The sequence below is a fragment of the Podarcis filfolensis genome (genome assembly GCF_964270895.1).
Source record: "Podarcis filfolensis genome assembly, chromosome: 8".
NCBI classification, from domain to species: domain Eukaryota; kingdom Metazoa; phylum Chordata; class Lepidosauria; order Squamata; family Lacertidae; genus Podarcis; species Podarcis filfolensis.
The window spans coordinates 82435584-82450374 of NC_139611.1; the positions used below are offsets into that span (position 1 = coordinate 82435584).

At 49.8% G+C, this 14791-nt stretch overlaps 1 protein-coding gene across 1 annotated transcript in view; it reads left to right on the plus strand.

The window, feature by feature from the left end:
- Positions 1-14229, plus strand: part of STRN4 (striatin 4) — a 23427-nt gene extending 9198 nt beyond the window's left edge. The window contains exons 6-18 of the mRNA XM_083627014.1: positions 97-256; positions 1645-1795; positions 2036-2149; positions 2625-2740; positions 2983-3158; positions 5586-5633; positions 5817-5938; positions 6697-6867; positions 8068-8208; positions 10648-10746; positions 10960-11046; positions 12506-12695; positions 12806-14229. Of these exons, the coding sequence (XP_083483140.1) occupies positions 97-256; positions 1645-1795; positions 2036-2149; positions 2625-2740; positions 2983-3158; positions 5586-5633; positions 5817-5938; positions 6697-6867; positions 8068-8208; positions 10648-10746; positions 10960-11046; positions 12506-12675 (1555 nt within the window). The 3' untranslated portion in view covers positions 12676-12695; positions 12806-14229. The remainder of the gene's footprint in view (positions 1-96; positions 257-1644; positions 1796-2035; positions 2150-2624; positions 2741-2982; positions 3159-5585; positions 5634-5816; positions 5939-6696; positions 6868-8067; positions 8209-10647; positions 10747-10959; positions 11047-12505; positions 12696-12805) is intronic.
- The last annotated feature ends 562 nt before the right edge of the window (positions 14230-14791 follow it).

Sequence of the window (14791 nt, forward strand, 5' to 3'; positions counted from 1 at the left end):
TCTTTTCTCCTGATAATGAGCATGCTTTTCTGTTTTCACATGAGGCAACCCTGGACCCCAGTGTCTGTTCTTCTACCTTACCCTTCTTACTTGCAGGAATGCTGGGAAGGAGGCAAAAGACCGGACCGGCGGCTCCGTGATGGAGAAGATTCCCTTCTTGCAGGGCTGCGAGGAAGAAGACGACAGTGATGAGGAGAAGGACTTGGAAAGCCTGCCCCTGGAGACGCAGCGGCAACACAAGAAGCAGCGAGTAAAGGTATCCTCCCCTCCATGAACCTAGCAAAGAGATGGAGGACTTAGTTTAGCATCATGGAGGCAAGGGGGCTGAGCTTAGGTTTCTTGAAGGGAATTGGTTTTTTTTTAGCAATATAGAACAGGGCAGGGAGTCAGAATCATAGAACTGCATAGTTGAGAGGGGCCCTTGAGAGCCATCTAGTTCAACCCCCTGCAATGCAGGAATATGCACCTGTCCTATACGGGGATAGGACCTGCAACCTTAGTGTTATCAGCATCATGCTCTAACCAACTGAGCTATCTGCAGCTGCAAATATTTTATTTACAGTGGTACCTCGGGTTACATACGCTTCAGGTTACAGACTCCACTAACCCAGAAATAGTGCTTCAGATTAAGAACTTTGCTTCAGGATGAGAACAGAAATTGTGCTCCGGCGGCACAGCAGCAGCAGGAGGCCCCATTAGCTAAAGTGGTGCTTCAGGTTAAGAACAGTTTCAGGTTAAGTACAGACCTCCGGAACGAATTAAGTACTTTACCTGAGGTATCACTGTATTTCTTAAACTTTTTAGCTTAGTTCTCCAAGTGACTTTCAGCAATTTATATATCACGTGTGTGTGTGTGTGTGTGTTTATGTATGTACATATGTACCCACACACCCACAGAGTATAAGAAAAGGGGGTGTCGTACAATGCAGCAATCTATTGTTTAATATAACATTCATGGAAACAAACAAGCATTAACTATGCTCAAATAATAAACAGAGAATACTCCCACTCACTAATACCCCCCTTATAACCGCACCCACCCAGAAGTCTAGTATCAGGCCAGCTATTCTAAATCAGCATACTCCTCCAGGGATGGTCCGTCATCTCCTCTCCCTTTGTGGGAAGCAAGAGCAAGGCAAAACAGGCGTTTGGATTGTAGCTTCTATCCCCGGCTCTGCCAGGCCAGTGAAATCTCATCCATTAGTCTATTGGTTTCCCCCCTTTAGGCTTGTGGCTCCCATTCACAGTTGAGGCTGTTGTGTTGGCATTTTGCCACACTTTAAATACTCTTTATTATTGTATTCAAGTGGAAAAAGCAAAGCGCAAATCCTCTCCTGCCAGTCTTTGCCCAGTGACATGCTCACAAAGGACTTGTAAGTCCACAGTGGTCTCAGGAATCTCTTTGTTAGGAATGGTGGGCCTGGGGTTGGGCCTTTTCATTCTGTGATTTCCAACCTGCTACTGTTCTGAGGACACAAAGGGACATGGATACTTACAGAACCCACCTGCAGCAGGCCATAAACTGGCCCGGTCGTGCTCCTTAGTTTCAGGCAGGGAGGTTCTCTTGTCGGGCTGGTGCTTGCCCATGCAGATGTGGCCACAAGGCACATCCAAGCTCTGATTTGCCCCTGTCCCTCTCGGCAGCTCACCAACAAGCCCCTGATGCCAGAAGTGGAGGATGAAGACGACGACGAGGACTCTGAGGATGCACTGAGCGAGTTCGACTTCCTCGGCTCGGGGGAGAACGGCGAGGGGTCCGGGGACATGCGGCGAGCCGGAGATGGCAATGAACTTGGTAGTTACAGAGCTGCATCTAAGTTTCCTCTGCATCTCAAATGCCCCCTTGGCTGCATGGGGGTTTCCTGATTAATTCCTCCTGATTGTGTCTCAGTCAGCTATCGGGGTGGGGATATGGGGGAAACGCCTGGGCACTTTTACCGCGATTGACCAAGGTTCAGCAGCTGGGTCGTCACCAGTTGCAGTGGCCAGAGGCTGGCTTGACCTTCCCCTAACTCCCCCCCTTCCTCTTCTGCAGAAAGCCGCCGGGTGAAGCTGCAGGGCATGCTAGCCGACCTCCAAGATGTGGATGGGCTTCCCCCGAAACCTTCCATGCCGGCAGCCATCTCCAGTCAACCCAGATCTCACGAAGGTGCAAAGGCTTGGTTTGTCCTTTATGCCCTGCCCCTTTTCCTTTGGGCTTTGTTTTTTGATTTTATTAAATTCGTCCAACATTATCACAGCACCATGCAGGTCAAGAAATACCCCACCCCTAACCCAGAAACTGGTGTTCGGGCAATGCATGCAAAATAACAACCAAACAAGTTATTATCCCAGGCTGTTATTTGTATAGAAAGCAACGAACATTTTAAGTTACCCAGTGAAAGTTTTCTAATGTGTGGGGAAGTCCTCTATTTTCAGTTTTAGCCTTGTGGGTAATAAAGTCGTGCCATTCAGTCTGCTTCAAGCCTTGTGCCAATTTTATTTTATTTTAATTTCCCCACAAGCGCTGTTTGCCACACTTCCCTGTTGCCATCCAAAACAACCTACACCCTGCCCCATTTCCTTTGTCCTGTAGCTGGCGCGTTGCCACACTCGTAAGCTTTCCTCTCCCCTCCCCGGAACAGGTTCCCTGGGCTTCTCCTCGGATGTTTTTATAATGGACACCATTGGCGGAGGAGAGGTCAGCCTGGGAGACCTCGCGGACCTGACCGTCACCAACGACAATGAGCTAAGTTGCGATGTGAGTTGCGATGCGAGTTCCGTCGGTTTCCATTCCCGCCCCCCCGCTGCCTCCTCAAGCCCTCTTCTGCTCCTCTGGCTACTGCCACGGGGGCAGCCTGAGCTGGGAAATAATCTTCCATGAGTGGGAGGTGGTGAGGAAGCAGCTCTGTAGCAGCAGGGGAGGTTCGGGCTGGGGAGGGGCACCTGACTAAGCAGCCCCTCTATTCTTTCTCCTCCTCCTCTCCTCCACCCCTGCCTCAGCTCTCGGACAGCAAAGATGCCTTTAAGAAGACGTGGAACCCCAAGTTCACCCTACGGAGTCACTACGATGGCATCCGGGCCTTGGTCTTCCATCACTCCGAGTCCGCGCTGGTCACCGCCTCGGAGGACGGCACGCTGAAGCTGTGGAACCTCCAGAAGACGGTGGCCGCCAAAAAGTGAGCGCAGAGAGGACCTGTTGTCTTTAGAGCTGGAAAAAGGCACACCAAGAACTCAGGCCAAAATAATTTTCAATAGTGAGAGTGGCCCCTACTCGCAAATCAACAGTCAATTGTAACAAAAACTAATCCATTCAAAAGTATGTATTCTGACAAGGATTACAAACTCAAACAGAGACTACAAACTCAAACTCATAAGGATATGTATATCCAATTATGGATCAGAAACCAGTAAGTTCATGTTAGTCCATAGTCAGATTCGACGTGAATGTCTTAGTTTCAATCATTGAGCAGAAGTCAATTATGGATCAGAAACCATTGACTACTGATTTGCGCGTAGGGACCACTCCCAGCTATTGAAACTTATATTGGCCTGAGTTCTTGGTGTGCTTTTTTCTTGGCATATTTAATAACAAGAACTCCAACTTATTTAATGTCTTTAGAGCTGGAGCTAGCTGGCTCCCTCCCTGGAGAAGGCAAGGTGGCTTAGCTTGCCTTCGATCGCCAGTTACTGAGGAGTAGCGGCAGGGAAGGGTCCTTGCCCTTGCAGGCTCCTGTAGTCATCTGGTTGGTGACTGTGGGAAATGCCATGCTGGAGGAGGAGGTCGCTCTGTGATCCGGCCCAGCAGGTCTCTCATTACAGGGAAGAAACCGCTTTAGGCATTTCTGTGTGCCAGATGGATGCCCGTTTTTTGTCTCCGCCTGCCATGGCTCCCAGTCAAGGAATGCTGTAGGGCTGTGGAGAGTTGCACAGTCTTGTAACCCTCCCATTTCCCAGAGTTCTTGTGGGGATGGGGGAGAGATGGGATCCACAAAGTGGTTTAAACTTTAGCGTCCCTGTGGGAGAGATGCCCCCAGGAGATGGTTCGTGGATTGCAAGAGATTGGACTAGATCACCCCCGCGGGTCCCTTCCAACTCCCTCCGGATCTGTTACCATTACAGTGGTACCTCGGGTTAAGTACTTAATTCGTTACGGAGGTCTGTTTTTAACCTGAAACTGTTTTTAACCTGAAGCACCACTTTAGTTAATGGGGCCTCCCGCTGCCGCCGCGCTGCCAAAGCACGATTTCTGTTCTCATCCTGAAGCAAAGTTCTTAACCTGAAGCACTATTTCTGGGCTAGCGGAGTCTGTAACCTGAAGCATATTTAACCTGAAGCATGTGTAACCTGAGGTACCACTGTATTATTAATAAAAAATTGTATACCGCCCTTTATCCATAGACCTCCAGGCAGTTCACAACGTAAAAACACAAAATGCATAATAAAAACAAGAACGAAAAGAAAGCAATAATCCCTAGTGATAGATTCTGTGAATCTGTATGAGGAAAGCATACAAAAATAACCAGTCACAGGCGATGAAAAGAGCTGCGGCAAAATGCGAGTTGGAGCCCCCAACCTTCCCTTGACTTCAGTTCAACCCCCGAAAGTCGGAAGTCAGTAGTGCTTCCCCAAATCTTTGAAAATTAACCCCCAGAGCTCTCCCTCTCCCGTTCCCTTTGGTTCCGCATCCTTGTCTATGGGACTGTGTGCATTTGCTGTTTTTGCAAAATATGACGCTGCCTTGTAGCAAGTCGGAGCACTGGTCGATCTCGCTTCCTAGTGACTGGCAGCACTTGCCTGGGAAGAGAATTTTGCTCAGCTCTGCTACCCGAGGCCCTTTGATTGGAGCTGTCAGGGCCTCCTGCACCACACTTTGCAGGTATCTTCCCATCCACTCCCCAAAGTCAGAGGTTTTGATATATCCTGTATACCTGAAGGAGCGTCTCCACCCCCATCGTTCAGCCCGGACACTGAGATCCAGCGCCGAGGGCCTTCTGGCGGTTCCCTCATTGCGTGAAGTGAGGCTACAGGGAACCAGGCAGAGGGCCTTCTCGGTAATGGCACCTGCCCTGTGGAACGCCCTCCCATCAGATGTCAAAGAGATAAACAATTACCTGATATTCAGAAGACATCTTAAGGCAGCCCTGTTCAGGGAAGTTTTTAATACGTAACGCTGTACTGTTTTTAACACTTGATTGGGAGCCCTGTTCAGGGAAGTTTTTAATACGTAACGCTGTACTGTTTTTAACACTTGATTGGGGAAACTCAGCCAGATGGGCGGGGTATAATTAATAAATTATTATTATTATTATTATTATCATCATCATCATCATCATCATCATCATTTGAAATAACTACACTAGGGTCCCCACCCCATGCATAGAGCTTAGGGGAGTGAACATGACACTCTCCTGTTTTTATCACTATAGTGGCCTTAAGGTGTGGGGGGGGGGGCGGAAACCACAGCCCTCCATAAGCTGGTAATCTGAAGGAATGCTACTGAGAGTTGCACGTAAGCGCAGCCTGCAAGTGAGAAAAGCAAAGACGACCTGTAGATGTGTAGGCCACCCATCTGACTCTTTTGTCATCCCTCTTTGCTGTTACAGGAATGCAGCGCTCGACGTGGAGCCAGTCTATGCATTCAGGGCACACAGGTGTGTATAGGAGCCGAGCAGGCGCAAGGGGAAGCCATTGATCCCTAGCTAACCTGTCAGCTGCCCTAAAGCAGAACTGCCTGTTGGATTCCCCCTGGTGGGTGTCGGGGGAGCATTAGCGGGTACAGCCCCACCCTCGTTCCTTCCACTCCTTCTCATGCACCTATTGCTGTTCCCTGCTAGGGGCCCGGTGCTTTCTGTTGCCATGGGCTGCAACAGCGAATATTGCTACAGTGGAGGCGCAGACACGAGGATCCGTTGCTGGAGGATCCCGGAACTTGGCATGGACCCCTACGATGGCTATGGTAGGGACAGGCAAGGGCTGCTCCAACTCTGCTGCATCTTGTCTCCTTGCTTGCATTCTTTGATCTAGGGATGACTGCTGTTTTCAGCACAGTGACATTACATGGACAGGATTTGGGGGTGCCTCGCCGCACCCTGCAAGTTTAGAATTGGGGACCAGGTTGGGTGGGGTGGCAGTATTGCTGACTGCTGGTTTTTGCAAGGCTGGAGCCTCCACAAACTATTCACTGCCGAGTTGCGACGGTAACTCCCTGCATGTTTTGCGTCTTGGAGGGCAGAGCGTTTGTGGGGTCTGGCCTTCTCGTGTGCATGGACCAGGAGGCAAAGCTCATGCTCTTCTCTATCCCTTGCCCTCCATTTGGCCAGAGGGCTAAATCCAATGTACCTATTGTGGTGACGCACGCAGAGAGAGCTTCCCCAGTTGTGGAGCTCCATCCCAGCACAGGGAGGCTCACCTGGCGCCTGCTCTGGCACGGGCATTTAAAGTTTCCAGGCTCTCTCTCTTTTATTTATGTTACTTGGATGTTTGCTGCGTGATGCTCCTGCTTTTGAGCGTCGGGTTCTGTTTGCAGTTCTATTAGCCTCCCCTAGAAATACACGTGTCGAAGGGGGAAATATTAAATGCATGAAATAAATAACTTTGTTTGGGCCTTGGCTCTGAAGTATATGTGATGATCTAGGCCATCTGTCACTGCTGCGCGAAGCTTGAAAGGGAGGCAGGCAGCGCTAGGTTTTGCTTTTGTTCTTGTTCCTGGCCCAGACCCAAGTGTGCTCGGCAACGTCTTGGACGGACACACAGACGCCGTTTGGGGCCTGGCCTTCAGCCCCTCGAAGAACCGCTTGGCTTCGTGCTCTGCAGATGGCACGGTGAGGATATGGGACCCCAGCAGCAGCAACTCCTCCTGCCTCAGCACCTACACTGCGGACAGTGGTGAGCCTCTGCCTCTTTTTGATCACGCTGGGCCCTTGGGTCCTGCCGAAGGGCTTCTCATTCGTTCGTGGTGTGAACTTGCTCTGCCTTTCCCTCTCAAGCTCAGACCCCAAAGTGTTGGTGCTGACCTTTAAAGCCCTAAATGGCCTCGGTCCAGTATACCTGAAGGAGTGTCTCCACCTCCATCGTTCTACCCAGACACTGAGGTCCAGTGCCGAGGGCCTTCTGGCGGTTCCCTTACTGCGAGAAGCCAAGTTACAGGGAACCAGGCAGAGGGCCTTCTCGGTAGTGGCACCCGCCCTGTGGAATGCCTCCCACCAGATTTCAAAGAGAAAAACAACTACCAGACTTTTAGAAGACGTCTGAAGGCAGCCCTGTTTAGGGAAGCTTTTAATGTTTAATAGGGAGGGACGTGGGTGGCACTGTGGGTTAAACCACAGAGCCTAGGACTTGCCGATCAGAAGGTCGGCGGTTCGAATCCCCACGACGGGGTGAGCTCCTGTTGCTCGGTCCCTGCTCCTGCCAATCTAGCAGTTCGAAAGCACATCAAAGTGCAAGTAGATAAATAGGTACCCCTCTGGCGGGAAGGTAAGCAGCGTTTCCGTGCGCTGGTCTGGTTTGCCAGAAGCGGCTTAGTCATGCTGGCCACATGACCCGGAAGCTGTACACCGGCTCCCTCGGCCAGTAAAGCGAGATGAGCACCGCAACCCCAGAGTCAGCCATGACTGGACCTAATGGTCAGGGGTCCCTTTACCTTTATTTTAATATTCTGATGGAAGCCGCCCAGAGTGGCTGGAGAAACCCAGCCAGATGGATGGGGTATAAATAAATTATTATTATTATTATTATTATTATTATTATTATTATTATTATGGCGCTCAATCTCTCGTAGCAGCTAGAAGTTAATAACATCTGGAGCATTGAAACCTCACATACCCTCAGCAGATAATTCAGGGCTTCTCCAAAAAGGGAGGGAGGGCTTCTTAAGAGGGATAAAGGTGCAGTGGCTCAGAGAAGAGTCAAAACAAAGATTAGAGATGTATAAATCCCCAAGGTTAGGTGGAGATTCATCAACTCTGTGCAGTATGGCTTGGGCAGAGCAACTTCCAGTTCTCTCCAAATCCTTCCGACTGCTGTGGTCACCCTTGGACCATAGCCAGAACCCAGTGCCCAGATGCTTGTCTCTACCATCTTCTGCAGAGAACGGAATCCCTACCTCCATCACCTTCTCTGGTACCGACCCTGCACACGTCGTGGCAGCCTTCCAGACAGGATGCACAGTTCTCTATGATGTGGAAGCCAACTGCTCTGTCCTGACCCTGGAATCCAGGCCAGCCAGCGGTGAGTTGGGACTGAGAGTGGGGTGGGGCTAGCAAAAAAAAAGCGTAAACAGAACAAAAACAGAGAATCAAAAATGTTTACCATAAAGCATCACAGCATGAAAGGACAAAATTACAACAACCAACAACAAGAACGCATCACAGCTCCAAAGGAATAATAAAGCATAGGCTCATACAAAGATTCCCTTTATAAATAAACACGATGTAGAAAAATAAAAGTCCATCTGTGAGTTTCTGCCATTATTGAGAATAAAATGCAGAGAATACTTCACAAAACACATACGTAAAATACATACCTGGACTTGTTTCGATTAATGTCTGCAGGAGACTTTGTGGATATTTAAGGTATAATTAGAAAAATCTTAATAATTATTCATAAAGGAAACAGTTTATAAGAAGTAAATAAGGAGGCCAGATACAGGATAATGGAAGTCTTTTATTTGGTTGTTGGTATTGTTGTATGTTATGTTTACTGTATGTTATGTTCACGTCTAATGAAGGTGGATTTGTATAGTGGGGGTGGGGGGGTTTGTGTTATGTTGTAAATAAAATTCCAATAAAATTTTAAAAAGAAATAGAAAAAAGAAGAGAATAAAGGTTCTGTTTAGTCTGAAATGAGTCAGACACCTGCCTATATTGGTGGCATTTCTGTTCTCTTGCACAAAGTGGGACATTTCCCCAAGCCAGGAGTGTCATCCTAGCGAGTTAGATTAGGTTGCTTAGGACCAGGGGTTATGATGATAAACCAGCAACAGCGTTTACAGGTCCCTTGTTTAGAGGCTCCCCAAGAGTGGGTTTGTTTCTTGCTGGGGTGTAGTTTGGTGTGTGTGTGTGTTACCATTGGAATACTGTACACAATTTCAAGGTAACATTACACTTCATTTCCACTTTATCTCACTTGGGGGCCGAACCCACAACCCTGAGATTAAGAAGCTCACGCTCTACCGACTGAGCTCTTGCCGGGGTGTAGTTGTGGACAGGACAGAGGTGGGGTAGGCAAGGGGATCTCTGAGGAATCTGGAAGAGGAGAGAGGGGGCCATGCTAATCTTCTCTGTATCGTTCCAATTTTAGTATATGTGCTGCCGAAGCTGAAGGTACTTTCTACCACCTTTGGTGGACGTGCCCAAGGATTAAGGTCTTCTGGGAAATGATTTATAATGAAATGAAAAAGGTGCTTAAATGCACTTTCGTGAAGAAACCAGAAGCTTTCCTCCTGGGCATGGTAGGCCAATTGGTGTCAAGGAAAGACAGGACGTTTTTTATGTATGCTACAACAGCAGCAAGAGTACTCTTAGCTAAGTATTGGAAGACACAAGAACTACCCTCACTGGAAGAATGGCAGACCAAGGTGATCGACTACATGGGACTGGCGGAGATGACTGGCAGAATCCGTGACCAAGGGAAAGAGACGGTGGAAGAAGATTGGAAGAAATTTAAAGTTTATCTTAAGAATTGTTGTAAAATTAATGAATGTTAAAATGTCTTGGGTAATGCAAAATAGAATTGCAGTGACAAACAATTGGATATGAGAAAAAAGATTTAAAGAAAGTGCTATAAGAAATTGAAATTGAAATTAGGGGTTGCTGGAATGATTTAAAACAGGGATGCAAAAAGGGGAGGTATGGGGAAGTCGTTGAAAGAAGGTTTAAGGAAAGAAAGATCAAGAAATTATACGTGTTTATGTTTGTTTGTTTATGTATTGTGTTGTTTTGTCTTTTAATATGTGTTGAAAAACCAATAAAAAATTTATGGAAGAGGAGAGAGGGGGGAAACCAAAGTGCCTCGACAAAATTCAGAGAAGATAAAATTTTGGAATTGGAGCTGTGCTATAAGGGGCTTTTGGGTCCAAGAAGAGAAGGTGCTGGCGGTGAAATGCACTTGCTGTCAATTTTATTTCCACTGACAAGTGAAATACATAAAGTGATTGTAGCATTAACTAAGTGAATGAGTTTGGGCTGGTTAAGTTTACAAATGAGCTGAAGCAAAAAAAAATAAAAAATTAGGTGCAATTGTGTGCATAATCTTGGGAACAGCACCCCCTCCTGAGTCATAGAAGGTTATTTTTTTTAATTTAGAACTCTGTCCAGTTAATTCTGGGCGCATTTTTATGTCAAGCCAAAATAAATAAATCATTCATACAATGCAGCTTTGTGCTGGCTTAGGCTGATGGGAATTGTATTCTGAAAACCTCTGGAAGGCCCCAGGTGTGGGAAGGGCTGGTATAGTGTTTAGTCTGTTTAAAAACTTGGCAGAAATAAGTAACATGTGGCACCTGGCCCTCACATTCTCTTTCAGGGTCTCTCGAGTGCAAATTCAGCAAAAGTTTGAGGCAGCCTCCTTGGAGAAGTTTCTCCTTTTCAACATCTCCGCTCCTATCCAAGCAAAGATTTGCTTGTCCGAGGACTGTCCTTAAACTCTCCTTTCTTCCTGTCTGAACAGGATCCAGTCAGATCAACCAAGTTGTGAGCCACCCAACCCAGCCGATCACTATCACAGCCCATGACGACCGAGGGATCCGCTTCCTGGACAATCGCACAGGTGGGGCTGTTGTTTGGGGTCCAGAATGGATGAGTTGGCAGAAACCTGTAGCCTCTGCCTCCTTCGCAATGATTGGAAGAGCACTTGCTTCTCAAACACAGTTTTAAGTCAGCAGGTTTCCTCTGAACACGATTTTCCAAATAACCCAGAAACAGGAGTTGCGTATATGTCTACATTTTGTAACTCGGGGAAAATGTTCTCCTCTCTGTGCAGGGAAAGCTGTGCACTCCATGGTGGCACACCTGGACGCTGTTACCTGTCTCGCTGTAGATCCCAACGGAGTGTTCCTTATATCAGGAAGTAAGTGCTGCCTCCTTCATCTCCATATGTGGTGTTGTTGTTGTTTAGTCATTTAGTCGTGTCCGACTCTTCATGACCCCCTGGACCAGAGGACGCCAGGCACTCCTGTCTTCCACTGCCTCCCAAAGTTTGGTCAAACTCATGCTGGTGGCTTCGAGAACACTGTCCCACCATCTCGTCCTCTGTCGTCCCCTTCTCCTTGTGCCCTCCATCTTTCCCAACATCAGGGTCTTTTCCAGGGAGTTTTCTCTTCTCATGAGATGGCCAAAGTCTTGGAGCCTCAGCTTCAGGACCTGTCCTTCCAGGGAGCACTCAGGGCTGATTTCCTTCAGAATGGATAGGTTTTGTTTTCTTGCAGTCCTTGGGACTCTCAAGAGTCTCCTCCAGCACCAGAATTCAAAAGCATCCATTCTTCAGCAATCAGCCTTCTTACTGGGAGCTTTCTCTTATGTGCACAGTAGAACCCCAGTCTGCAAGGTAGGTCCCCCCCGCCCAGTGGCAGAGCAGAATGTCAGGCTCCTCCCGTGAATGTACTCAGCTTTATTCTAGACAGTCTTGACCTTGGCATCAGGAACTGGCAGTTGCTGGGTTTTAATCCATCCTTTGTGAAGGGCGTGAGTTGGCCTTCCAATCTCACCCCTTAAAGGTGCAAATTCAGGTCTGTAAATGTCGCGGAGCCAGCCAGTCAGTAAATCACACCATTTTCAATGCTGGGGTTAACATTTTATCAGCAAAACATGATCTTCACAGATTGGACAGACTTTCAGGCCTCACGAGCACAGCAGTTCATGCCCTGTGGCTCTTACTCCATGAAACCAGTTGCTGAAATTCCCCACTTCCCCGCAGCCTATTTGTCCTCCTCCTCAGGGCATCTTTCCAGCAACTGGATACTGTGCCCGCATGCACAGTCTGTCTTTGCTCCTCCTTTTTCATACCTCTTTCTGGGAGTCGGGGAGGGGAGCCTGCCACATCAGGAGGGGGAGACCAGTGTGACTCTTCACCAGCCTGAACTCACCTCTGCCTCTTGGCCTCTGCTTCTGCCTCTGATTCTGGACTGCTCTCTGCCACAGACTCTCCCAGCTCACTAAGCCCTGTCACCTCTCCAGCTTCCAACACTTCCTCCTCCCAGTTTTCTCCCTCTGATCACTCGTCATCCCACCATCATTCCCCAGGCTCATGAGCCTTCTTCCCTTGGGGATTGCCCAGCCAGCTCCTCCCACCACTCCTCTGTGACCTCCCAGTCCCTGTGGCCCTGGGACTTTGGCAACTGGCCCAGTTTGCGTGCTTGTGGGATGGACGGGCCTTTAGCCCAACACCCTATTTCCTCGCCATAGTGGCTTCGCACCGTCCCCTCCTCCGACAGCTTAGAGGTCTGCCTGTCCCCCTTAACAAAGCCTCTTGCGTGCCCGGGCACGTGGGCTTCCTTGCTTAACACCCGTGGCCCTTCCGCCTCTCCTAGGCCACGACTGCTCCCTCCGGCTGTGGAACCTCGACAACAAGACCTGTACGCAGGAGATCACAGCTCACCGCAAGAAGCACGAAGAGGCCATCCACGACGTGGCCTTCCATCCCAGCAAGGCCCTGATTGCCAGTGCTGGGGCTGATGCCCTTGCCAAGGTCTTTGTATGAAAAGAGGGCGGGGCCTGCAGGTAAGGCGTGCCCAGGAGGGGGCGGGGCAGGAGGAAGCAGCCTTGTGGGGCCCGGCCTTGCACCTCCTTGTCATTTCATAGTGCCTCTCTCTTTCTTTCCCCCCCAACAGGTGCGTCCCCAGGAGCCCCCTCTTTTCTCGTTTCCCTTGTTCTCTCTTTCTTTCTCTGGCCCAGCCAGTGGTGCTAACAACTCTTCTCTTCGCCACGGGCCCCTCCTGCCATCCCCACCCAAGCTCAGGACTGACCCCTGCTGGACAGCGGTGGCCGGGGCATTGCAACTGGGGGAAGAGACAGCTGCTTCCCTGACCTTGGGACTCACCTTCACCAGCACTGAAACAGTTTCCCCGCTCCTTTCAAGGTCGTCTGGTTTTTCTTTCCCAGCTCAGGGAGCGGAAACGTTTTCCCCAGTTTGGGAGCAGAGAGAGGGAGCACGGGCCTGGACTGGGATGCTCTGCTGTGTCTGGGAAGGGCTTTTCTGGCAAGCTCTGCCTCCTTGCCATCTTGGGCAAGGGTTTTCGAAACCTACCCTCCTGCCGCCTTGGACCTGCGACTTCGACGTCAGAACTCCTTTGGGGAGAAAGAACCTCCTGGGGTGTGAAAAGGACACACAGCAGCGTTCCTGACCAGAGCAGCCCTGGACCAAGCAACTTTCTCTCTCTCCTGGCCAAGATCCCTTGTCCCAAGCCAAAAGAGGAGCGAGACGCAAGCAGAAGAGCACCCACCCACTACTCTCGCACCAGCCGGTTGCAGCCACAAAAGGCTTTCACACTGCTTCGCTAACTGTTAAAGACTTCTTTGGGGGGGGGGTGGCAAATCACATGCCAGCTGTGTGTGGTTCAGCAGGTTCTCCCCCCATCCCTCGTGCTTCCTTCAATTTCACATTCCCCCTGCCCTTTCCTGACTCCAAACACACAGGCGATGAGGACTTCCCGCCGTTAACGCTCCCCACGTAGGCGGACCCAGCAGAGGAGCAATGGGCCAGGAGGGGAGGGCACGTGAAGTCCTTCCTTCTCTGCCCCTTGTTGCTTTCAGATACTGTAGACGCAAGGCCACAGGTAAGAGGAGGGGGGGAGAGGCAAAAGGATACAGAAGGAAAGGACCGCAGGTAAGCAAACAGGGATGGTTGGGCGGGAGTCGTGTCGATTTGGGAAGCCAGCCAGTTGTCGCCCGCAGGCCGGACAGGGACCAGTGGGCCCATAGTTGCTGACGCTCATTCAGGGAAGAGAAACGTGTCTGTGAATGTGGGAGGAGGGTCTGGGGGGGGGATGAAGGAGCCAGAGAAAGGGGAGCAGAAGGATGAGCCGTGGGGCGGTGGTTAGTTTCTGGTTAAATTAGGAAGAAGGGAGGCCCCCCGCTCTGTGACAACCTGAATCACCTTGTTTAAGCTGGGCAGGATTTTTGAGCCTGAGCCTGTGGAAGATCTAACATTCAGATTGCTCACACTCTGAGCAAGAGGTGGACAGGTTCTATTAACCACTCAATGAAGCAGTCTGGTCTGTTGGATAACTGGCAGTTCTACAATTCACCCTTTTTTTTTAAGAAAAAGCCATCAACCCTTAGAAGCCTGTTCATAGATGCTAGCCCTGGGCGGGGTGGAGCTTTCATCTCAGCAATAAGCCCCACAACAGTTGGGTCCCTTGCTTCCCTATTTCCCAGGCGAGACTGAATCGCAGCCGTTGTTTCCCTGGGGGATAGGGAGCGAACTCGCTTCCTGCAGCCAGAAAAAGCCAGGGCTAAAAACCAACGGGCACGGCTTTTCTCCCATCACTCTGGCAGGGCAGGTAATGCTTGGACCAGCGTGGCAGAACAGTTATGGGAAGGTTCTGCCTGGTCCTGCACCCAAGTAGACTCCTCGGAAGCGGGTTTCAAAGGCCAGGCAAGAGAGGGGCTTGCTTGTCAGGTGAAGGGGCCAAATCCAGGAAGGGGACCAAACCTTTAGATCCAGGGGCTTGGAGACCGGACCCTCCTGGCCCTGCTGGCTGGGGCTGATGGGAGTTGGAGCCTCTGGGGCGTCTCAAGTTAACCACCCTGCGTCCGGGGGGGCTGCTTCTTTGCTTTTATTTCACTCTTTTTCTTCTTACGTGTGTTGTAACTTG